The 25,133-nt window shown below is 48.8% G+C and overlaps 1 protein-coding gene across 1 annotated transcript in view; it reads left to right on the forward strand.

Annotated features, from left to right (window-relative positions):
- LOC103260223 (beta-1-syntrophin-like) overlaps positions 1 to 25,133 on the forward strand; it is a 139,896-nt gene that overhangs the window by 63,385 nt on the left and 51,378 nt on the right. Inside the window, exon 8 of the mRNA XM_021712238.1 lies at positions 3,345 to 3,552. Within this exon, the coding sequence (XP_021567913.1) occupies positions 3,345 to 3,552 (208 nt within the window). The remainder of the gene's footprint in view (positions 1 to 3,344; positions 3,553 to 25,133) is intronic.

A 25,133-nucleotide genomic window follows, 5' to 3' on the forward strand; every position in this document is an offset into this window, starting at 1 on the left:
GTGAGAACATGTGATACTCAGATCTTTGTTTCTGTGAGAGGTCACTCAGTATTATAGACTCTAGTTCCATCCAGGTTGCTGCGAAATTCATGATTTTGTTCTTTTTTATGGCTGCATAGTATTCAGTGCTTCTTTTCAATGAACCAGTAGCACAGCCCTTCTGAAACCTGAGTTGCGTCAGTCTTACCTGGAGGATGACTGCAAGGCCCCACCCTAGAATTCCTGAGCATTTCTGAGAGGTCCCCAGGTGATCCTGCTGCTGTGGTCTGTGGCCACACTTTGAGAACCAGTGCTGGAAAGCATAGGACCTTGGTTTTCAACTTGGCCTCAGAATAGTCCAAGAGCCTCTCGACTCCTCAGGCAACAGCAGCAACTGAAAACAAGCAGAGCTCATTCGTTTCTGCCTGAGACAAAAGTAATCCCTGGCGAGAGAGATTCTCACCATGGTTTTTCGAGAGAGAGTAAAAAGGGGACTCGGGACTCCCGGGGAGCTGGTAACATTGTTTCTTGGTCCGAGTGGCGGCTACACAAATACATTCTCTTTGCAAAAATGTTTGAGCTGGACTCCTACAAATCATGCTTTCTTCTGCCTGTGGGCTACACTTTAAAAGTTTGCTTTAATGTGAATAATAATGTTTGCAGCCATTGAAGTAAAAAAGGAAAAGCAACAACAATGGTGAGCGCTGCCAAAACCTGGAAGAACAGGGCCTCTAGCCTCACCAGCCTGTGCCTCTGTCTGCAAGTCTGCTTCTCCTGGGGCAGGCTGGCAGCCCAACAAAGAAAAGACCCTTTTTCCTCTTTCACTTTTGCTGGCATCACTTCTGTGTGTGTGTGACCCCTGGTGAGTGGCTGCTTCCCAAGCTGTCATTTCTTTGAAAACAAATCCCCGTCTTCAAAAGAAAATATTGTGAATGAAGTAGTTGGGTGCTTTAAACTCCTAGAATAATAGATATTGATAGAACGGTTTGTAAAGCAAGCTGATGACCATCATCATTCATTGAAAATAAAGATTTAAAAAATAAAAGTTGTTTTTTTTTTAAAAGAAAGTGAGTTGAGCTCTCATTAGTGCTTTTGAGAATCCTGCTTGTGTTCTGAGGTGCACCTTTACTGGAGAGTGACAACTTTGGGAGGAAAGGAAAACTCACCCTATATCGACCGCCCATTTACTTGGCAAGTGACTAAGAGGCGTGAGATTTTTTTTTTTCTGAGAGAGGACCAATGTCACCTAAAAACGTCTGTTTCATCACATAAAACTTTTTGGAGTCTTAGTAGGAGGGAGACTGGCTTTGCAAATTTCTTGCCAAGAATGTTAATTGTTGCTGAATCCCCTCTAGAGACATCCCCCTTTCCAAATCATTCCTTTTCTGCAGTTTAAACTTATAAAAAGTAAAGTGAGTAAAACTGTTGACTCCCTCTAATAAAGGTTGGCTTCAAATGTTGGTGAGCCTGCTTGCATTGGGTCTGCTAACTTTCCCATGATCTGCAGCATTGTTGTTTTGAAACTCAGGAGCTAAGTAAGACGCTTATTAGGCATATTTGTGGATGATAAAAACTGGACTCCAAATCACTGCAGAAGACTGGGCGCTGCCCTATTGGAGGAGGTTGTCCAGTCTAAAGGAGACATAGACACTGTGACACACTGTTTAGATTCATAGGCTTTGGAGCCTGACTAACTGTGTTTGAATCCCGGCATCATATGCTGTGTGGCCTTGGGTAAATTATTTATTTCTCCCACCAAACTTTAATTTTTTTTTCTGTTAAATGAGTTTAATAGCATCGGTCCTAGGGCTATAGGAGCATTATATTTAATGATATAAAAAGATTTCAAATTTTGCCAGGCACATAGTCAATGAAAGGAAGCATCATTATTATGAGATGACAGGAAATTAATGAATGGATAATTTCTTCCAATTGTGAATTTCCCAATCCCGATTTCTTTCTAAAGCAAGTGTGAATGAATAAATGATATCTACTGCATGTGTACATGAATAAATAAATAATGGACGTTTTTCCTCTTGACACTCATGAAGTATCTATCTAAGATTGTAGAGGTGGAGAACAGGTTAGTTGGTGCCCAGGGATTTGGGGCGGTGGTTGGGAGGACGCCTTAGACTACAAGAGGTCGACGGAGAGAGAGCTGCGTGCCGGGTGGCAAAAGAGTTGTCGGCATTGTGGTCACAGTGGCGTTTATACAACAGATCTACACATGAAAAACGGCACAGGACCACACACTCAAACTGCAACAGTGTCCTTTTCCTAGTTTCGATATTGTTCGCCAGTGGAGAAGCTGGGGACAGGACAGGGCCCCTCGCACTGTGTGCAACTCCAGGCTAGTCTGGCTTTACTCCGAGTAAAAAGTTTAAAGTGCCTGTGAGAGTCGCCTCCTTGACCACACTGCTGTGTACGGCCTTCCACTGTATCTCCGGTGATCCGGTTGGCGTTCTGGCACAAACTTTGGAGCTTGACTTTAAACATGATTCTGGAAGTGCCTCTCGCTCCCCCTTGCTGCCCCTCTCCTAGGCCAACTCCCTCCTCCACGAAACAAGTCCAGGAACTCAACAGTAGTTAAATGTGCCACAGGATTCCTACGGTATGCAAAGTTTGGTCTTCGTTGATTCTAAAATCTTCTCAGATGATTAACTCTGAGCAGTAGTGTTAAACACAGGCCTAGGTATTTCTGTCTTTGTCCCGCCAGCCACAGCAAGGATGTGAGTATGTTATTAAAATCCTCAGCCAGGCTCGGTGGCTCAGCCTGTAATCCCGCACCTTTGGGAGGCTGAGGTGAGTGGATGGACTGAGTGCGCGGGTTCAAGACCCGCCTGGGCAGCGAGACCTCATCTCTACAATAAATCAAAAAATCAGCCAGGCGTGGTAGCGCATGCCTGTCATTCCGGCTACTCGGAAGGCTGAGGCGGAAGGATCGCCGGAGCCCAACAGGTCAAGGCTGCGGTGGCCGGGAGCGGCCGCTGCACTCCAGTCTGGGTGACACAGTGAGACTCCGACTCAAAAAAAAAAAAAATCCTCTGTGGGTTGAGAAGTCGGGCAATTAGTATCATCGCTAGACGAGACTCTTCGTCAGCCAGTCAACTGAAGAAGGAGAAAATCAGACAGCTTAATACAGGCGGCCTGGGGGTTGTACAGCTCCGTCCCGTGCCCGGACACTCCGTGAACGCATGGAGTGAAGAATGAAGAGATGTGCAGGGGGCGGGGCCCGTAAGGCAAGTGGTGAGAAACGGGCACGGTCTGAAAGCCAGAGTGAAGGGTGAAGCCACCTCCGTGGCTGGTCTTGCTGCAGCAGGACGATCGGCGGGCAGCCTTCCTAACTCTTCTTCCTGCTTCCCCAGGCAGCTTGAGATCCACTCTCCCGATGCCAAGCACACAGTCATCCTGAGGAGCAAAGACCCGGCCTCAGCTCAGGCCTGGTTCAGCGCCCTCCACTCCAGCACGAGTGACCTGCTGGCCCAAGTGGTCGTCGAGGTCAGGGAGCAGCTGGGGAGCTCGGGCATGGCTGGGAGCCAAGAGATCCGGCACCTCGGCTGGCTCGCGGAGAAGGTAGGGAACGCTCGCCCTCCCGGAAATTCCCCTGCCCTGTGACTGTGGCGTCACCTCACCCACAGGCGCACTCCAACAGGCTGCGTGCCTTTGAGTGTCACCGGGTACTGCCGTGGATTCCCATGCATGGTCAGACCCGTGGCAAGTTGCAGGTGGTTGCTAGTTGTTGAGTGGATGAATGAGTGAGTTGAAGAATGGTTTGACTATAACATCTACAGGTGAAGGGCAGGGAAGACAAACTCACAGCAGAGACGTCACCTTGGGAGGCAAGGGCGTCGAGATTGTTGCTCCAAAGGGTTTCTGTGGGTTTTGATGAGCCCGCTCGTTAATAATGGGGTGGCTAGAATCCCAGGATGGCGGGGATGCTTCAATTAGACATTTACAAATAATTGCAGTAGTTAGAAGAGAAACAGCATGTACTTCTTGGGCTCTGTGCTGACTCTTTGAGTCTATTATCTCACATTTTATTTGTGCTTAAGAACACATCACCAGAGGCGATGTGCCTTCTGAGCGAGAGGCACAATGTGAGACAGGAGTGGAGGGGAGCGCGAGTGGGGAGAAAGACTGTCTCAAAGAGGACGGCCATGGGAAAGACTCGGTGTCATATTAACACAATCATGCTGATGTCCTTTCCCAAATTGTGTGATACATCGAAGATAGTAGATCTTACCTTGAGGCCATCTCTGGGGAATTGCTCTTTCTCTTTATTTCAAAGGAGTGAGCCTTTGCCATTGTCCCTACTCTTGAGTGTTGTCCCTTGAACTTGACCTTGAGCGCTCTGAACACTGGAATTTGGAGGCAACCTGACCTCCCAGTGACTCGCTTTCCAGGAGGCCTTGAATGGGAATAATGATTGTTACAGTAACAGCCGTCCTGCCAAAAAACCCTGTCTTCTGCTGAATCTCTGTCCTGGCCCTGGAAAACAGTGCTTGGACACAGCACTCAGCTGTTCTCTGCCACTGTTCTTTGTTTGCAGCAGTTGCTGCACAGTCTCAGCCAGGAGGGTCGGACAGAATGGGTGGCTTGGTTTGGTGTTGTCTGTCTCCTGCAGATTTCGAAGAACCCAAGAGACTATGTGGGTGGTGGGAGCATCCAGAATCATAGCAAACCCAACCGCAAATAGAAGGATAACAGGAGGAGCTGGTTGTGATGGAAAATGTCCTCTCTTGGTCGAGGTCCTGCGTGGACTTGGAGATGTACCATGAATTTCAGGGTCCTGACAGGAGATGGATGGGAAGGTCAAAAGGCGTGATTGGAAAGAATTTCATGCAGAAACAGTTCATAAGCTGTGGTCGAGGTAAGGGAAGCCATTTGGACGTGGAGGAGCACTCCAGGGCCAACAGTAGTGAGAGGCCACTACGGCCCCTTGACCTGAAGGACAAGGAGAAGGAGCAGTTCCTGGAACCTCGTAAGACTTGCAGTTGTACAGAAGAGCCGCTCGTTTCCAGCTGTGGTCTTTGGGAGAGAAACACAGCCCTTGCCAGTCCTGCCAGTCCTGCCCACTGGTTTCTCTGCTGGGGTCCCCAGTCACTAAAGCTGGCTGGAGGCCAGAGGCAGGGAGCCTCATGGGTGCAGACTGTTGAAGTGAGCCTCCCCGGAAGGGCCTGGTAGAGGCTGGATCGAGGGAAGCAGGAAGGCTGGCCAGCACATCCTTGCCCCTCCGAGGTGGTGGTTCCAACTCCTGAAGGTACTTTTCTCTCATCTCTGTAAACACAAACTGTGTTAAAAATCATTACTATTCGGGCAGTTGAAAAATGCTACCATATCACTATTAATGATGTTTTAAAAATCTTCCAAGGATTCCATTTCCTCTCTAACAAATTGTCTTCTGCCTTGGCTTACCCAAGTCATTAGTAGGCACCTCCCCAGACGTTCCATGGAGCAGGAAGAAAGGAGCATCGAAGCTGCTTCTGCCTTTGGACAACCATTGTTCTCTTGAACATCATTTCAGATCGTCCTTACAGATGTGTCCTTAAGGGTATCACACAATGTGTCCATGCGAGTAATAATGACTTATCACAGACGGTCATTAGAGGCAGAAATGTCTTTTACTGTCTTCAACTTCATGCTTCTCAAAAGATTATCACAGACCAAGTTCAAGGGAACAAATCCAAACTGGAACTTTTTTAGAGTAAATATTTGATATGGAATCCTAGTGTGCAGAGATATGAATGGATTTTAGCAAGATGTTACAACAAATGGCATATCCTCAATACTGTGCCTTCACCTGGTGTTTGTAAAGATATCAAGTGTGATCTTATATATATTTAGCTATTATTTACCTTAAATTGATGTCCTTTGTCTTCTATACTGTTAAGCTTTGATTTTATACATTAATGGTAGCTCTGCGGCAAGACTGTACAGATTATATTTAATTTCTAGATTTTAGAAATGGTGTTTATGTGAACTAAAATAACATGAGATGACTTCCTTTTAAAAAGGAAGAAACTTAATAATACACCATTCTTTGTGAGGTGGCCTGGGGACCTGAACAATGGCTTCTAGAGGGGACAAGGGTGGAATGAATGGAGAGCGTTCCCTGCGCTTCAACAGAAGAGGGGAGGAGGCCTGCGCCGGCACAGCTTGTCACGAGGGCAGGCCAGGGCCCGGCCTCAGGGAGGTGAGGGCATCTGGGGGATGGCGCCTTGTACAGAGGGCAAGCCAGGGCCCAGCCTCAGGGAGGTGAGTGCCTCCTGGAGGAGGGTGCCTTTAGGGAGGGCAGGCCAGTCCCAGCCTCGGGGAGGTGGGCACGTCCTGGAGGATGAGGACAAGAGAACCTGGTACTTTTGGGCACGGGATTATGGAAGAGCTTTTTTTAATGTAATTTTTTTTTAATTTGTGGAGACAAGGTCGGGCTTTTTTGCCCAGCCTGGAACTCCTGGGCTCAAACAGTCCTCTTCTCTCAGCCTCCCAAGTGGCTGGGATGACAGACATGGGCCCATCACGCCCAGCTCTCATTATGGAAGAACTTGAAAGCCAGACAGAATAAACTTGATTTGGTGGGCAGCAGGGCTCTTTCTTATGTAAATCCAAGAGAAGGGGATTTTAAGGTGAGGTGATCTAACCCCGCCTTTTCTTTCTGCCATCTGGGCAGGTGAGCAATCTGGGTCCCAGAGCAGGGAAATATTTCATCTAAAGTCACACTCAAAATTAAGATCCAGAAATAGTTAGCAAGCAGGGCAGTGCCATGATTCATTATTTCTTTTATTTTTTAAAAAATCTGTTGCAGTCACTTTCCATTCTCCTTAAACTTTAGTAGCCTTTCTCTGCACTCACTACAGTATCGATGTTAGGACCGAGCCCAGGGTCTTTCCCTTGTTTCCTTGGCGTCTGGGTCCTGTGAGTCACACCCAGGGACCATCTGCACTGCTTCCCCGTGAGCACTGTCACCTGCAGAGGGTCTGATTGTTTGCATCAGTGTAATGCCTCTCCTGTGACGACAGCAGCCTCAAATCTTTGAACCCTGTGATGTGAGTCCTAGTCTGGCCCCAGGAGGCCCACAAATGCTCATTCCTACCCTGAATTGTAAAATGCGTTGGGTCCCAAGGATAATTATTTTATTTTTTCAGTTAATCTTTTTACAGTTGTCAACAAAGTGAAGTGTTTTTAGTGGTCTGGTTTCAGACAGGAGCAAGACAAGCTGTTCCACCCCTCCCGCTGCTCAGAACAACAGCGGCAAACAGGGATGTGTGGGATTGTGGAGCCCAGTTTTGTTTTTTCAGGGGCTGGCTTTGCTTTCCCTCGTTATCTCAGTTTGCAAACAGTTTTTTGTCAGATTAAAAATGCAAAGACACAACCTGGCGAAACCAAAGGCCCAGCTGGGAGCTCTGAGGTGCGGGTCCAGACTCAGCTTTGCTCGCTCCATTTCATATTTTTTCATATGGGAACGCTTATGTGGTTCTGCCTCCCCATGGAGTCATTGGAAGAAAGGATGCTGGCACTTCGTATTTGTTTTGTGCCTGCACTGTTTCAGGCGTGTGCTTTAAATAATCACAGTCCTGTGAGGTGCTGTGATTTGAGTACCTTTTCTAAGATCTCTCCTTTAGAGAGCGGTGGAGTTAGAATTTGAGCTTCTCTTTCCAAACCCAAAGCCCAGCACTTTCCACTAAACTCAGCTAATAAAGAGTCCTGGGAAACATCGGTCAAAGTAAGGCCTCCCAGAGTCCAGTCTCAGAGCAGCATGGTAACCAAAAGCAGTTTCAGGACTAAGAGGTATCAAAATAACTCCATCCTTTACCTGGTTATGAGAGTAAGGGAAATTCATGTCCCCAGACAGAGCAGCGCTTACCAGAATCTTCCATCGCTCCTCTCCGAATCCAGCCCATATCTCTAGTTGCTTCCATCCCTCCCGGAGCGGTTCTCCCCTCTGTCTCCCCCCTCCGCTCCTAACTAGGCCTTCCACTAAACCTCTCTGGCAGAGCCCCTCCTCGTCTCTTCCACACAACAGTCCTCCTCTCTTGCCCCTTTCTCCTTCATTTTGTGCCATGAAAGCCCAAAGAACAGGACCCACAGAGATCGAAATCACCGTTGGTAGGTCGGGTTAAGGGAAGGCAAGTTGCGTACATGCGCACGCGCCCTCGGCTGACCTTGCTCTGCATGTTTCCAAGGGCCACGCATTTCAGGTGTCGTCGTTCAGTTAGACAGCCCTGCCTCTCAACAACACGGTTCACATTTCAGTTACCATGGGTCTTAGACTGGGTGATTTTGTAAGGTACAGACTTGGGTGCCCGTTCTTCAGTCCCACGTCACCGTGTCGTGTGGGCTGGGGGCACTTCCTGCCCAGTGGCCAGTCACACCATTTCATCCAAGGGATTGGTGACTGATTACCACACACGGGTCAGTCACTTCACTCACAGCCAGCAAGGGTGTGCCTGTGCTTCCTCCGTGTCTCCCAGAATACATCCACGTGCCACTTCACAGGAAGGACACTAGCGAGAGGGAGCCGTCCTGCAGAGACGGTGGATTCTTTTTCTTAGCTCCCTGCTGAAAGGATGGACAGCTGGTTTCAGAGTCAATAAGTGGATCAATAAAAATAATGTGATGTCAGCTGGAAAACAAGATAGTTTATATTGTGAAGAATCTCAGTTTCAAAAACTGACACTATAGCAATAGGCTATTGAAATATACTTGGAGTGAAATGGATAGATTTTTCGATTGCACTGGCAGTTTAGAAATAAAATGAAATTATATTCAAACTTAAAAAAAAAAGAAAAGATGCATATTCTGAATCTGAAGTTATGTGATGAGAAGGCAGCATGCTCTGTTCAACCCTCCCTTCATAAGTTTTGACGAAGATATACAGCCCTTGAACCCTCAGGCCCTCTAATGTCTTAAACTAGAGATTCCTAAAGAAACATTTACTTTTTTTCATTTTCCTGTACATACATACTGATGGAAAGACCGTTTTTAATGCTTTGGTCAACATGTTTGAGGACCACGGAATAACCCTGAACTTCTCCACTGACTGTCCAGACCACTCAGCGTGGCTTCCGCTCTCGCCATCGTTTCGTTGCCCTCCTACTGCGGAATGGCACGATGGATGGACTCCCTCTCCCTCCCTCCCTCCCTCCATCCCCGTTTATTTGTCCACATAAACATAGAGAACTCCCTCTCTCTCTCTCCACATATGTATACATATGTATATTCATATGATGTGTTAGACTGTCATCCAGTTCCAGCAGTAGCAGTTTCCTGATTCCCCCAAATTCCAGGTGAGCATAACCAACCAAGTGACTTCGTTCTCTAGCTACGTTGTGTAGCTGCATTAGCAGAATCTCCGTGTAAATGTAAAATCCCTCTGGCCAAGCAAAACACGCTGTGGGTGACTAAAATCTTGACAGTGTCATGTGCTGAGCCTCCAGCGTATCAGCCCACCATCTGCCTACAGATCAGCTGGGTGATTCTCCCAGGGAGTAGGTAATCTCTGCCCTGAGGGAGCCACCCACCTGACCAGAGGGAGATAAAGTCCTGCCCGGGCTGCCCCACCACATCATCCCTGAGTCAGGACCACTGCCGCAAGCACCGGCTGTTGATGTGATTAAGGGCTGAAGGCCTGTGTGTTGCTTTAAAAGGCAGCCATCGCTGGGCGCAGTGGCTCACGCCTACAATCCCAGCACTTTGGGAGGCCGAGGTGAGAGGATTACCTGAGCCCACTGGTTCGAGACCAGCCTGAGCACTTGGGGAGACCTTGTCTCTACAGTAAATCAAAAAATTAGTCAGGCGTGGTGGTGCACACCGATAGTTCCAGCTACTTGGGCCGAGGTGAAAGGATCGCCTGAGCCCAGCAGGTCACGGCTGTGGTGGCTGTGAGTGTGTCACTGCACTCTAGCTGGGGCGACGGAGTGAGACTCTGACTCAGGGGAAAAAAAGAGTTTAAAAGGCAGCCCTCAGTTCCTCTGTGAATCCCCTCTGAGGGGGGCAAGAGTGAGGAAACTGGCCGCAGCTGGGGCATCTCCCTGTTGGTCTTCTGCTGCGAGGGTTGAAACGAAAGGAGCCCACGTGGATTTAATTCACATTGCCCTCATCTTTTCTCCTCTCAAGTGAAGCACTGGAGACTTTAAATTGGGAGGGGTGGAAGGGTGACGCAGCTGCAACAAAAACACAAAAATATGCAAACACGCCCACTTTCCTGCATGCCTTCACGGTCAGGCCAGCTCAGTCGATTGACGTTCGTGATTTGTTCTCACCAGAGTGGACACGCCCGGCCTGCTCGTCTTATTTCTTATAGGCTGATCTGTGCACCTTCGCACGGACCCGCTTCAGGCTCTCTGGAGAGGACCACACCCTTGCGCCAAGAGCTCCCAGGGCCTGGTGGCATGGTCCTGTGGTCCCTTGTGTCTCCCGAAGTTCACGTGTTGGATATGGAGTCTCCGGCTCAGTGGAGTCGAGAGGTGGCCCCTTTGAGAGGTGATCGGGTCATGAGGTCTCAGCCCCCTGAATGGATCGACGCTGCTATGACAGGAGGGGGTTCCAGACCAAAAGGATGAGCTGGCCCCTTCCTCCCTCTGGCACACACACGCACTCTTGCCCCTCCCTCACCTGCGAGGGCTGTGCAGCAAGAGGCCTGGCCACGTGCAGGCGAGGACTCCCCAGTGTCCAGAACTGGGAGACGTAGACGTCTGTCCTTTGTAAAGTGCCCAGTCGGTGATATTTTATAGCTACACAGAGCAAAGGAAGGCATGTGGTTAGCCCACTCGGCCGAGCCTGGTTTTACCTTACTGGTCGTTACAGATTGCCCTTTCTTGCCGAGATAACTATGTTCCAGAAAAGTCGCCTGACTTTGGTAAACACATAGTGATTTTCCTGTCGATTGATTTCTATGACTTGACTTTTCTGATCGCCTCCCATTCGTCCCACGGTGGAGGGACTCCTCTCCCTAACCAGGAAGAGATGGCTGGACACACAGATGGCTGGATGTGAGACTGACAGACTGACAGACAGCAGCCCACAAGATACCGCGGCCGTGAAGGGCCAGCCACACAGAGTCACACCGGGGAGTGAGGCGAAACAGCAGGGGCTGCGGGAGGCCAGTGTGAGGGGCTCTCTGGGAGGATGCCAGGGGCCCCCACCAAGAAGCCTTAAGCCAAGTGAGGCTCAAAGGTGTCAAGGCCTCGGGCCTCACTTTGGTCAGTGCCCCGTGGAATTCTTGAGAGGCAACCTCTGATGTGGAGCTTGCAGAAGCGATTGACTGGAAGAGGTTCTTGTGGGAGCCTGGGAGGAGGTGGATGGCGGAGGCTGGATGGCAGAGGCACGGTGAAGACTGGGACCACCCGGATCAGCTTCAGCCCAGTCCCGCCAGGAGCTCAGGAAGGCTCACGTCCTCGCCGATGGAGCCGGGCTTGGCACACCCACGAGGCAGCCATTGTCTGTGGGCCACCCTCGATATGGAAGGAGACCACTCCTGTCAGCCGAGGGCCGTTCTCTAGACAAGGGACCAGGTGAGCTGCAGCCAGCTGACACGCACATCGGGTGAGGCTCGCAGCGCTGTCCTCACAGAGGGAAATTGCAGGGGCCTACAGTACCTGCTGCAGTCACTGGTGTGTTCCCGGGACAGAAGGAATTCCAGCAGATGTTCCCGGGACCTCGAGGCGGTACAGACTTCAAGATGGTGGCCATTTCAGTGACGTGCTGGAGGTTGTAGTCGCCACCTAGAAGTTTACTTTTATCTCCAGTTGTCTTCAAACTCATAGCTCACCTTGAGTTTATCCACACCTTCCTCCCTCATGTGGTAAACCATTGTTTTGAATGCTTTGAAATTTCCAGATGCCATTTTCAGTCGTTTTGGATCCCTAGGTTTTTGGTTTGGGTTTTTTATTCCTTCTAATAGGATTGGGCTCCAGTATCAATGAACACACTTCATTTTCCGTCCTGAAGCTTCTTCAAGTTGGTGTTTTTAATTTTGTAAGCTGAATTCATTTTCTGACTTATCAGGTGAGTAAATTTGAAGTTTTCGTATTGATTTCATTTATCATCAGGGATGGAAATATAAGTGTATCTGGGATTGGAATCTGACTTATGGCCATCCATATCCACAGTGGCTTGCATCAAGATGAAATGGGATCTTCGTGGCCTTGGAGGTCAAGCAGGACACAGAATCACCCAGCCCACTTCTCTATCCTCGTGATCCAGAGAGGCCCTAAGGTGTTTCCCGATCTGTGGTGGCCCTGCAGAGAACAGAGGCTGCTTCCTCCTGAGGTCCGGCTAGAGTGCCCGCACAGTGTCTGGGAGATGTTAAGTGGTCACTGTGTTTGCCAGATGAGCGCGTCAGGAACGGGAGGTGGGGGGGCTGGCCAGAACATGATTCTCTGTTGCCAGGGGACGCCGCAACACATTTTCTCTGGGAATAAGGTGCTGCTGGGGATGGGGGAGGGGGACGGAAGCCGGGCACCTGGCCCTCATTTCAGTGCCCTGAACAATTGTCATTTCACATGTGAATGCTCAGATCGAGAGCTCTGTGTGATTTAGAGATTTCCTCACTTGGAAATGTCACGCTTCTCAATTTTGAGTGACATGCAGGTGTGGATAGCCTTTGAATGGCTGTTGTTTATTTTCCACAGGTTTATCATCCTTCTTAATGAAAAGAATACCAGACTGGAAGTCGGAAAATAAGGGCTCTGGTCTCAGATTGGTCACCGCTGTCTTGCTCCTACAAATAGCACAGCTCAGACACATGCTCTACTTACTACATGACTTTTAGAGTCATGGGTTCTTAGGTTTAGAGCTAGGAAAAATAGTAAAAATAATAGTAAAAATAATAAAATAATAATAAAAATAGTGTGAACTGGCAACTTTATGTTGCTCAGTCGTTGTCATTCAGCTAGTTTGCCTTAGGTGTGAGATTAAAACTCATGTCTCTCTGACTTCCAGTCCAGGGCACAATTCCCTCCACCTGGGTGCATCTACCCTCCACGTAACACTTAAGAACTACTCTAAATCATGCAGGTGCATGATTCTCTTATTGCTGTTTTGTCATTGTCGAGAATGTTGGTGTGGTTAGAGATAGAGTTTGGGTGTACTGTGCAGGGCGAAAGAGTCCCACAGTGGAAGAGACCACTGGGGACATGAGAGAGAGGAGGAAAGAGGTCGGAGGAGGGAGAAGACAAAATGGGAATTGGCTTCCGGTCACGATGACCACGGGCCAAGCGCCCTTGTCCTAAGTAGGGTTGACGCTTTCCTCCTGGTCTGAAAAGCTCTGAAAATATCACTCACAGGCCGGACTCAGTGACTCAACTTGTAATCCCTGCACTTTGGGCGGCCGAGGCGAGTGGATTGCCTGAGCCCAGGGATTCGAGAACAGTCTGGGCAACTTGGTGAGACCTCGTCTCTACAATATATTGAAAAATTAGCCAGGGGTGGTAGCGTGTGCCTGTAGTTCTGACCACTTGGAAGACTGAGGCGGAAGGATCGCCAGAGTCCAGCAGGTTGACGCTGGGGGTGGCTGTGAGTATGCCACTGCACTCCAGCCTGGGCGATGGAGTGAGCCTCCAGCTCAAAAAAAATTGCTCGCCATGCCTGTACTTTGTTAAGCGACGCTGGCTCGCGTGGCTATGCAGTTCATCAGCTGCGTGACTTCCCTCCCTGCCTTCCACTTTCCGCTCCTTGGTCTCTTTTTCTCTGCTCTGCCAACAGACAGACAGAATCTTGTGTGACCTACAATCTGTTGCAGGTTTCAGGTCTTCACTACATCTTCCCTGGCCAAGTGTCCACCCGCGGGGCCGCTATACTGCTTGGTAGCGCCTCCTCTACTGGGCATAGGAGAGAAAGAAATGCAAACCCACCCGGTCGGGTTCTTGGCATCAGAAAAATGTGTGTTGAGGACCCCACCTGGGGAGTGGGGCCTGCAGCCACATCTATGCGTTTCATAGAGTTTCAGGTGTACGTTCACTTTTGTGTTTCTGAGCCTCCCAACACACACGAAGGTAACCTGAGTTCAGCAGTGCCATTGCTAAAAACACACACGCCCTGGTGTGTGTAGAGGGGGGTGAGGAAGGACACGTACCTGTTGCACAGTCTCACTGGCTATATCTCAGCTGTTGAATTCAAGCACCATGCGTTGTGGCTGAGGTGAATTTGCGGAGCCTGGAAATGAAGCCGAGAACTTACTGGATGAATATGTGGGGTGCTCAAAGACTCCACAGCACAGAAGCAAGCACGGGGGCCTCGGACAGGGGCCTACCTGGATATTCGTCCCCACTTTGTTACTCCTGGCTAAGTGACTGCTGGCAAGTTTCTTAAAGTCTTTAGTCTTCAGTTTTTGTGTCTCTAAAAAAAAGAGACATGCATACCTAGCTGAAAAGAGAATTTGTGTGGCTTAGAGGAAATATCGTATGTGTAGCGGCGGGCAGTGGCATCCAGGACATTTGATCCCGTGAATGAAGGCTGTCAGCTCTAGGCTGCATGTCTTACTGGAAGAGTGAGACTCCTGTCTGAGGAGTATCTTGGAGGCCCCTAGAAATCTCCAGATGTGTCAATGCCGCTGAAATGTGCATACACACTCACTTCTGTTAGGTGCGGCAAGAAGTCCTTTCACGAAAATACAGACTCACAGCCAAGCTCGGGGGCTCAGCCTGTCATCCCACGCCTTGGGAGACTTAGGTGAGTAGATTGCCTGAGCCCGCAGGTTCGAGACCCGCCTGGGCAACTTGGCGAGACCTCATCTTTACAATAAATCAAAAATTAGCCAGGTGTGGTAGCGCGTGCCTGTAGTTCCAGCTACTTGGAAGGCTGAGGCAGAAGGATCGCCAGAGCCCCAGCAGGTCGAGGCTGCGGTGGCCGGGAGCGGCCACTGCACTCTAGTCTGAGACAGAGTGAGACTCCAACTCAAAAAAAAAAAAAATTACGGACTTACTGAAGGACCAGAGCAACTTCTATTTTATGGTAAAGAGCTATCACTTCATAGAGTTTTCACCATCCATGCTAACATTTGGCTTTTTAGGCCATTTTGCCAAAAGACACTGAGTGTGGCCATGTGGAGTGTGCCGTCCAGGCCTCATGCAGGGCAGGACAGCAGAGCCGCTGAAGCTCGATAGCAGCCGTCTCCAGGGCCGCCTCCAGGTCTCTGTCAGCCCACACCTTCAGAACCAGCGCTTAGGAAATAACAAATCACTGCACGTCATCAGCATTCAGGTCACACAGAGTAAAAACTATTGAATCCACGAAGGCCAAAGGTAAATGGAAGCGTCAAAACTGAACTTAATCAAGAATCAAACTGTATGCCCAACAGCAGGGCACCAAGATTAGGGAGGGAGAAAGAACAGTGTGAACTGGGACTTCCGGGGAAAGATTGATGGGAAAAACCAGACATGAACTGATCTTCAAAAAGGGGAAAGACTTGAAAGCTTTGGATGGGTCATGGGTGACCTACTGACTAATCACACAAAGTCCTTAAATAAAGAACATATTACTTGATGCCTGGAAAAGAAGTCGTAAGTCAGAGTTATGTAAGTCAATCTCAACTTCCCTATAGACTGAAATTTATATATATGAGTATAATTTTAACCAAGACCACATCATTAACATGTAGAAATAACTGTATTTAATGACTTGTAAATTACAAAACAGCTTTCTAAAGTTTATATAAACTTGATTTTAAAAGGTAATTGTAACTAAGTATATAAAAATGATATTTTTAACAAAAGGATAATAATGTATTCATAATTCTGGTATTTCTTTTCACTGAAAGAGATCAGAAGTTGAAGGAAGAAGTATTTATGGAAAGTTTAGGGTTCTTGGTGACTTTTGTAGACATTAATCCATGGATGTGTATTCTATTGTTTTCTCCTTTTTCTTTTTTTTGAGTCGGAGTATCACTCTGTCACTCAGACTGGAGTGCAGCGGCCGCTCCTGGCCACCGCAGCCTCAACCTACTGGGCTCCGGCGATCCTTCCTTCTCAGCCTTCCAAGTAGCTGGAACTACAGGCGCATGCTACCATGCCCAGCTAATTTTTTATTTATTGTAGAGATGACGTCTCGCCAAGTTGCCCAGGCAGGTCTCAAACCCGCGGGCTCCCAAAGTGCTGGGATTACAGGCTAAGCCACCGAGCCCAGCCTGGTTTCTCCTTTTTCTATTTAAACTTTTCTTTAGGCAAACAAGAATCTTAAACATAATTGCTAGTTATTCTAGTGTATTGGAAACATACAGTCTTCTGGAAGCTTCACTGTGGACCTTGATATGTTTTCCAAGAAGGCAGACCTCAGAAATGTGGAAACCGACTTCTCCTAGCACAGGGTTTTCCACCCTTTGGCCTTATTACCACATTATTTTTCCTTCACCCCAAGCTTCAAAGCTTTGGCTTGAATTAAGAACTGGGTAGAAAGGTGGTTTTACCCAGCATCCGAGAGCCATGAGGCCAGAACAGAGCTACCACAGGAATCATTTTACCATCTTTTAGGAGGTAAACATCATTTTGCTGATAAATAGCCAAGCAGTTTGCATCAGTAATTTGCTTGTCCCTTTGATGAACGCTACTCAGCACCGATGCTTCGTGTGTTTGGTAGGCAGCTGCAGACACACGCCGGACGCCAAGCAGGTGTGGTCCTGGGACCGTGCCGGGCCGGTCAGACCCGGGCCTTGCTGCACCGGCACTTCCGTTCCACAGGGCGTGCGCGTCGGAAGACCACTCAGAGAGTGAAGAGTGCCGCAAAAGAAGTGGGCGGCGTGGCAGTCAGGACGAGGAGATCGACTTGAGGTGGGCGTGTGCAGCAGGCAGGGCAGCAGGTTGGAGACACAAAGGTGTTCTTCAGGACCTCACCAACCGGGCTCGGTGGCTCAGCCTGCAGTCCTGCGCCTTGGGAGGCCGAGGTGAGCGGATTGCCTGAGCCCGCGGGTTCGAGACCCGCCTGGGCAAGGTGGCGAGCCCTCATCTCTACAATAAATCGAAAACGAGCCAGGTGTGGCAGCGCGCGCCTGTAGTTCCAGCTACCTGGAAGGCGGAGGCGGAGGGCTCGCCAGAGCCCAGCAGGTTGAGGCTGTGGTGGCCAGGAGCGGCCGCTGCACTCCAGTCTGGGCGACCGAGTGAGACTCGAGCTCAAAAAAAAAAAAGAGGACCTCACCAACATGGGGAAGGCAAACATGGAAGCTTAGAGCTTCAGATATGGAACTGGACGTGCTGTGATTTATTTCTGCGTCAGATCTGTGAGGACTCACAAAGGATCAGCTAACATGGCTAGGAGGTTAAGAAGGGTCTCAAGCTGAGTCTGAAGATCAGGTAGACAAAGACATCTTGGGGTGCAGGAATCAACCGGGTGACAGCTTCGACACAAGATGCATGGCCTCGTTGAGGAACAGCCATTCCTCTGGGTGGCTGGAACTTGGAATCTGTATATTCAGGTGAGCCTTTCTTAGCACTACCCATAGGCAGCTGTGCCTTTGCTCATAGCCTGTGGTTTGCGTTTAAGGGTTCTTCTAGGAATCGCCTTCAAAGACGGTTCCTTGGCAAAGTAGGAAAATCTGCTTTGCAGCCACATGGGCATCCCTCTCAGTCCGAATGTGTTCTCTCTCTGTCTGTCTCTCCGTGTCTCTTTCTCACTCTCTGTTTCTCTGTCTCTGCCCCCCCCTTTGTCACTTACTTTCGCCCCGCATGGCCCAGCTTTGCACCCTCCCCCCGTTTGGACGATGGCTCCAGTCTCACAGAGCTGGACCCTGCAAGTAAGCTCAGAGAGGCCTGAGGCTGGGCGTGCTGCACGCCCACCAGGGCTGACCAACTGGGTGCCTCATCCAGGATGCATGAGGAAGCCCAGTGCCACGATTCCTTTGTCAAATAACCCAGCAGCATTTTTGAGTCCCACCACCAGGTGCCTACTCTGCATCACTACTAGCTCTAGTGAGTTTCACACATTAATTTAGTCTTTACCTGGAATATGTAAATCTGTGGGCTTTCTTTTAAAAACTCAGAGTGCTCTGTAATCCCAGCACTTTGAGAGGCTGAGGCAAGTGGATTGCCTAAACCCACGGGTTTGAGACCAGCCTGGGCAACTTGGCGAGACCTCGTCTCTACAATAAGTCAAAAAATTAGCCGGGCATGGTAGTGAACGCCTATAGTTCTAGCTACTTGGAGGGCTGAGGTGGAAGGATCGCTGGAGCCCAGTGGGTCGGCGCTGGGGTGACGGTGAGAGTGCCACTGCAATCCAGCCTGGGCGACGGAGTGAGACTCCGACTCAAAAAAGTGAAAATAAAAAGTTAGAGTGCTGTAGCATATTACTTTTTATTAAATAGGCATGAGGGCTGTATGTATGGCACCAAAATAGAGTTAGATGTGGTCATCATGCACCTGTCCTTCCTTGGTGTCTCAACTCTAAAAACTGCCCCAAGTTACGATAACACGGCCAAATACTTTTGGGTGCTTTTTTTGAGTCGGAGTCTCACTCTGTCGCCCAGACTGGAGGGCAGTGCCGCTCCCGGCCACCGCAGCCTCGACCTGCTGGGCTCCGCTGATCCTTCCGCCTCAGCCTTCCGAGTAGCTGGAACTACAGGCGCACGCTACCACACCCACTACCATGCCCGGCTAATGTGTGGTGCTTTTGAGAGTGACTTTATATTCACTGTTCCCTTTCACACTCCTAATTGCTCTGAGATTCTGTGCTGTCAACTGCCAGACTGCCGTGGGTTTGATGCCACGGCACCTCTCTGTGGGAACCACAGCCCCTTTTTGGAGGAGCGGCTGCCCTGACACCCTGCGTGCCTCTGGGCACGGTGCCAAGTGCTTGTTGGGATTCTGCCAAAACAGGTGTGATCCTTGAGAATCAGAAGCACTCTTGAAATTGTGCGACAGGAAACTGACCCTGGTGCTGGGATGATTGATCTGGCCTTTCCTTGTTAAGTGGTTTTATGCAGATGGACCTCTGCCTGCTTTGTCATTCTGACCCTACCGTTTCTGTTTGTTTGTTTTCCTTTCTCAAGCTGGGACTACAAAAAAGTCCGTCTAATTTTAAGCACCGGTGTTGAGTCGGGGAATCATCTCAAAGATCATCAAATACTGGGAGTCTCTACCTCATGGCTCCTCTCCGGAAGAAAGGGGATTTTGACGGCCTGCCCCAAACGTACTGTTTGATAATTGCTTTAAATTTTGATAGACTTAGAGATATGAGGAAGCCTTCCTTCCTGATATAATCTTTTCGCTCCTAGGGGAGTTTGTTGTCCTCCAAGGAAAAGGTGGATGGTGTGGGAGCTCTGTGCATGTGCCTATTTGAGGAAGGACAGGGGCTGATGGGAGAGGGCCACTCTGAGGAGGAGGATTAGGTTTCGGAGAGCTGTTTGCTGCGACATCCAGTTAAGGAAGCAGTGGGCGGGTGGGAACGGAAGAAGAAAAGGGCAAAGGGAACGGAAGGGAAGGAAGACACCACGGAGGAAGGAGAAAAGCTTGCTCTGATCATTTTGCCTCCACAGATTCAAAATGGCTTATGTTACAGATGACAAAAGGAGCATTTAGATGTAAAGAAACTTGCCTTGAAACTTGCAGTCCTGATCCTGACACTGCTCGCTCAGATCTCTAATGAGTGATGCCTGGTTTCTGAGACCGTCTCTGCCATCGTCCTGTTCTGGTGGTAAACAAGCCTAGTCGATGAGTTCTGTGAGCAGAAAGGCACATCAGCAGCCGCAAAACCCAGGGAGTTCTGCACCGGGGGTTCGCCTCCCTCGGTTTTTAACAAGGCAGAGGCAACTTAGTCTCCCTGGACGGCCTTTGGGCAGGATGCACGCCGTGTGTGCGTCCCACGGAGCTCCAGCTGCTGACCTGTGCGTGCAGTGAGTCCCCGGCCGAGACTGACCTAAGCTCAAGCATACTGTGGGGTCTGTCACAATCTCGGCTCTGGTGCTAACGCGCAGCTAATGAGTATGTGGCGCACATGTCAGCCTGGCTCTGCGAGAGTGGGACACTGCCTCCTAGCAGGTGTGTGCATAGAGGAGCTGTGTTGACGATGCCCATTTCATGGCTCGTGGGAAGAAACAGGCAGTCCAGGGTGGAAACAATGTGTTGTCTTACATCTCCTGTTGGATAAGAAAATCCCTTCACATTCGAGGTACCTCACGTGCCGTGAGGCAGGAGGAAAGCTGAAGTGCTTGAGTCGAGAAAGGGGCTGATGACCAAGGGACGCTGACGCCCAGCCCTGCAGTTGAGGAAGAGCCGACGGAGGACTCCAGGCATGGCCGTGTAGCGCTGAGCCACACGGTGATGTTCCAGGCAGTGCTGTGAGGACTGCTCTTCTCAAGAGGTGGCAGGCCACGCCCAGGGCACAAAGGGCCTGTTCCTCCGGCCTTGGAGGCAAGTTTTCGAGGGGCAGTTGTGTCAAACCTTTCTACCGGCATGCCCTGGGAGGCACGTTATGCCGAGAAGGAGCTGTGTCTAATATGTTGCAGGACCCAAGTTCCTCCCACTGTCCCATCCTGGCTCAGTGCAGAGTGGCCGACCTGGTTAAGGCGGCAAGGAGATCGGCCATCAACTCAGGATGGCGATACTGGGGACGTCTGCGCTGGCTGGAGCTGCCCCTCCTGCAGGGCGGAAAACCCAGGCACAGAAGGATGAACGTCTTCACGCTGTGTGGTGTCGGAGACCGGCTCCGACCGAGGGGGCTGGGCCGGAATCGGGGAATCGGAAACGGCAAAGAAGAAACAACTGGGGCAGTTCTTCTGGGTCAGGTCTGGCCAAGACCGTGCCAACGTCTATTCAACTCTCTCCAGCTTATATGCCATTTCCTATAACCTCTGGCAGAGAAACAGTCGTCTGCCGGGGGCTTACAAATCTCCTGATGCATAACGTACTTCAAAGAATTGTACATTAAGGTGACAATTGCTTAATTCTTACATTAGTTTCACAAACTGTTCCCCAAAATCATTCATTGTATAACCTTAAACTTCAAGGCTATTATTCTTATTATTAATGTATGACCTTACATTTTCTATTAACCTTTCCATGATCTCATTAATCGTATTCTCATACTACTTCTTAAATCCTATCCAAAATCACCCAACTATAACTATAACTCATCATTCTAACTATTCTCAAAACAAACCAATTATATGTTTGTTTATTAATTATATAAATGCTACATTCTTATCCTAAAAATATACTAAAAACAATTTTATAAACGTATAATCATATCCTTAAACCTTAACTATTTTATTATAAATCTTTTATCACTACAAACTACACATTTATTCTTTTCTAATGTTAAAACATCTTAAACTTATCAAACTGTTTTTAAAACCTATTTCCTTACAGACTTACTCATGCCTATTGTGTAAAAGATCCCATGGCCATAATTACTTGCCAACCAGTCTGGCTTGAGGCAGAAACTGTATGTAATGAGGGAGTTTCGATACGCAGCCTGTTCTTCTATATCAATACACGTAGCTAAAAACAAAGCTGCAATTAAGAAGGTTTCGGTACACTAACCAACAGTCTAAAGTTAGCTTCTCAAAATAACTTCTGGGAAAAAGAAACCTAGCTTCTCAAAGAAAGACTTAAACAATTTTAAGTATTATTCTCACTATTAAATCTTTTATATATTTTAACCATGTCCAATTAACTCAAGGTTTTATTTGAAGTTTTTATTAACAGTTCAAAAATCTTATTATGGTTTTGAGCATGCTTTCTTAAAGAAACAAAAGAGTCTGTCAAACAGGATCCATGGGGCTTTTACCTCCAACATGGCCACTATATGCTAGAGCCTTTCTCTTGGCCAGCGTATTTTCCATGGGACTTTTGCCTCCGTCATGGTCGCTATATGCCAGAGTTCTCCTAGTCAGCGTTTTTCCTATTTTCAGGCGCTCTGTGATTTGTTTCTTCAAGATTTGCAGCTCCCAACAGTGTGGCACCGATTCCCCTAAGCGCTTGGGTTAGGTGGGAAAGGAGGGTGCAGCTGTGATCCAGAGCCCAGTTCTCATCCTCACTGTTCTTTCGAGCTGCATGTTCTTAGGCCACTGGCATCCTCTCCGAGTGCCTGTATCTTGCCTCATAAATGCTGGTGAACAAGCTCGCGAAAGCCATGTGTGAACTTCAACCCCATGGGGGCAGAAGCGGATACTGTTAATCTGGTTTTCTAGATGCTGCTTTTCCAACTCTGTTATTGCAGTTTAAAAGAGGGTATGTGGCCGGGCTCGGTGGCTCAGCCTGTAATCCCACGCTTTGGGAGGCTGAGGTGAGTGGATTGCCTGAGCTCACGGGTTCGAGACCCACCTGGGCAACTTGGCGAGACCCCCATCTCTACAATAAAATAAAATAAAATTTTAAAAATTTCGCTGGGCATGGTAGTGCACACCTGTAATTCCAGCTACTTGGAAGCTGAGGCGGAAGGATCACTGGAACCCAGCAAGTCGAGGCTGCAGTGGCTGGGAGCGGCCACTGCATTCCAGTCTGGGCGACAGAGTGAGACTCCAACTCAAAAAATAAAATAAAAGCCGGGCCCAGTGGCTCAGCCTGTAATCCCGCGCCTTTGGGAGGCTGAGGTGAGTGGATTGCCTGAGCCTGCGGGTTCGAGACCTGCCTGGGCAGTGAGACCTCATCTCTACAATAATTCAAAAAATCAGCCGGGCATGGTAGCGCATGCCTATAATTCCAGCTATTTGGAAGGCTGAGGTGGAAGGATCGCCGGAGCCCAGCAGGTTGAGGCTGTGGTGGCTGGGAGTGCCCACTGCACTCCAGCCTGGGTGACAGAGTGAGACTCCAACTCAAAAAATAAAATAAAATAAAAGGGGGTATGTGTGAGAAAAAGAGAAATAACTTTTAAAAAATTCTGGGTTCTGCCTTTAGATAGGCATCAAAGTCTCCAAGATATCCCAATGTGAGGACAAAAGTTTGAATTTGTTTAATTCAATGACTCCTAAGTCCATCTCACCACTGTAATTCTCCATCTTCAGACTTGTAGAGACAGAAACAAAGGACGTCACATACTTTTTCTGCACAATGTGAATGTACCTTATATTTACTCATTCACTGTAACAGATGAGTCCCTAGTGCGTTGCTGGAATGCGCCACATTGCTGCAGTGTGGTAGTGTTTCTTGGGTGTTATGTGGGGCATGGTCAGCAGTGGAGTGGGGTTTGTGGGTCTCGTGTGGGACGCCATGAGCAGTGCTGTAGGGTTGCTTGGATGTCATTTGGGATGCCATCAGCAGTGTTGCAGTGTGTCTCTTGGGCGTCCCATGGGACGTGAGCATCAGTGATGTAGGGTTTTTGGGTGTCCTATGAGATGCCATCAGCAGTGATGTAGGGTTTCTTGGGTGTTGAATCACATGTATCCCATGGATTTATACAATGCATCTATGATCTATCTATATATTTCTCTCTCTCCTCTCTTTCTCAATATAAATATATAAATATATATACACACACACACACACTCACACACACACTATGTCTCTATGTATACTGTGTATCAATTTTAAAATTTTAATGTAGCTGTAGGTGCCCTGCCCTAAATGTACTGAGCCAGAATCACCCCGGGGGTGGGGCCTGGAAATCTGCGTTCTCAGCAAGTTCCCAGGCGCTTGACAGCCATTGCTGCAAGGAGTGGTGCAGAAGAGCACTGGCTATGGAGTTAGCCCCCTGGCTTATGGCTCACTAGCCGTGTGGCCTGGGCAGTGTTTCTAAGCTCCAGTGTTACTACCTGTGAAAGGGGTGTCAGAGTGACTCTGAAGATATTTTGTACAGGTTAAATGATATGATGTATGCAATGTGCTTGTTACAATATCTGACGTAGTAAATCTCATTAGAGGTGACAGTTCCTGCTACTGCTACTACAAGGACCACCGTGCAAAGTGATTGGATGAGGCCCGCTCACATTATGAGGGTCACCTGCTCTACTCAGAGTCTCCTGATTTAAATGTTGGTCATTTCTAAAAAACACCCTCACAGCAACACCTGGACTGATGTTTGGCCAAACAACAGGGCACCAGAGCCTACCCAGATTGACACATGAAATTTACCATCACACAGAGTAGAAACATCATTTTGTGAAATGGTTCTTTCCATTTGCGTGCATGCATGCGTGTGCGCGTGCATGCATGCGTGTGCGCGCGCACGCACACACACACACACACACACACACACACACACAAATGGGTAGCAACTTTAAATGTCTTCATTATTGTGAGTCATAGATTAAAAGATACAAAAGACTCTGCTTGAGAAAACTTCATAAAATGAATGAGACAAAACAGAAAAATCCTGCTTTAGTACTATGGGCGAAAGCACACTCAGTGGAATTTAATGAATTCCTTTTTTATTACCTCCAGTGTAAAGACCCAGTAACGTCACCTCCAGATTTTGGGAGCCCTACCTGGTCTCACCTCCGTTGTTCTAGACAGCTATATACTTGTAACCATCTGCAGCTTGTAACGCCGCCCAGGCGACCCTGCCAGGTGGAAAACGGTGGAAGCTGGCAGGCACCTCTGTAGACAGCAAGAAGGAGCCAGTGCCTCCTTGCTCATTAGCCTGCACCCAGGCAGCTCCTGGGGAAGAGACTGCTTGGACGCAGCAGCTTCAAATTGCAAAGCCAGCCACGTGCAGAGCTGGCGGCCCTGACCTCCCACTCTGTCGGGCAGGACACACAGAAGAGTCGGGAATAGAGAAGACACAGGAGCAGATGAAATTGTCCCTGGTCGGCATTCGTTTGTACTGGTGGTGGTGGTTGTTTTGAAAGGGACTTTAAAATTAAGGGTCTTTGGTGTTTTTAGCACAAGGAAAATGCTTTGGTGAAACTTTCAGCTGGGTTAGAGATGGGATCAGGTTCAGGTGTGGGGTAGGAATGTCTGTGGGGTATTTGTGATACAACACAGTTTAAGTTGTCTTTAAAGATAATCTCTAAGAGCCCCATCCAAGTAACCTATCTGGGAACATCAGATGTTTCCATCCTCAGGCGTCTAATGAGATCTAAATCCTGGCATCTAAATTCGCCATCCCTGGGTGTGTAACGAGTTGCCCCTTCCCTGGCCAGCCCTGCCCTCTCCTAGAGACCAGTCTAATGAGGGCCACAGGGACACGTACCCTTGCTGAGATGTGGCTGATTCCAGAAGGAAGGCGGCCACCATGTCTGGCCTGGCCGGATGGCAACTAGAGACAGCAGCCGCCGACCTACCCCCGGGGGGCGC

Source organism: Carlito syrichta, unplaced genomic scaffold (assembly GCF_000164805.1).
Source record: "Carlito syrichta isolate Samal-C Ts95f unplaced genomic scaffold, Tarsius_syrichta-2.0.1 Scaffold303144, whole genome shotgun sequence".
NCBI classification, from domain to species: domain Eukaryota; kingdom Metazoa; phylum Chordata; class Mammalia; order Primates; family Tarsiidae; genus Carlito; species Carlito syrichta.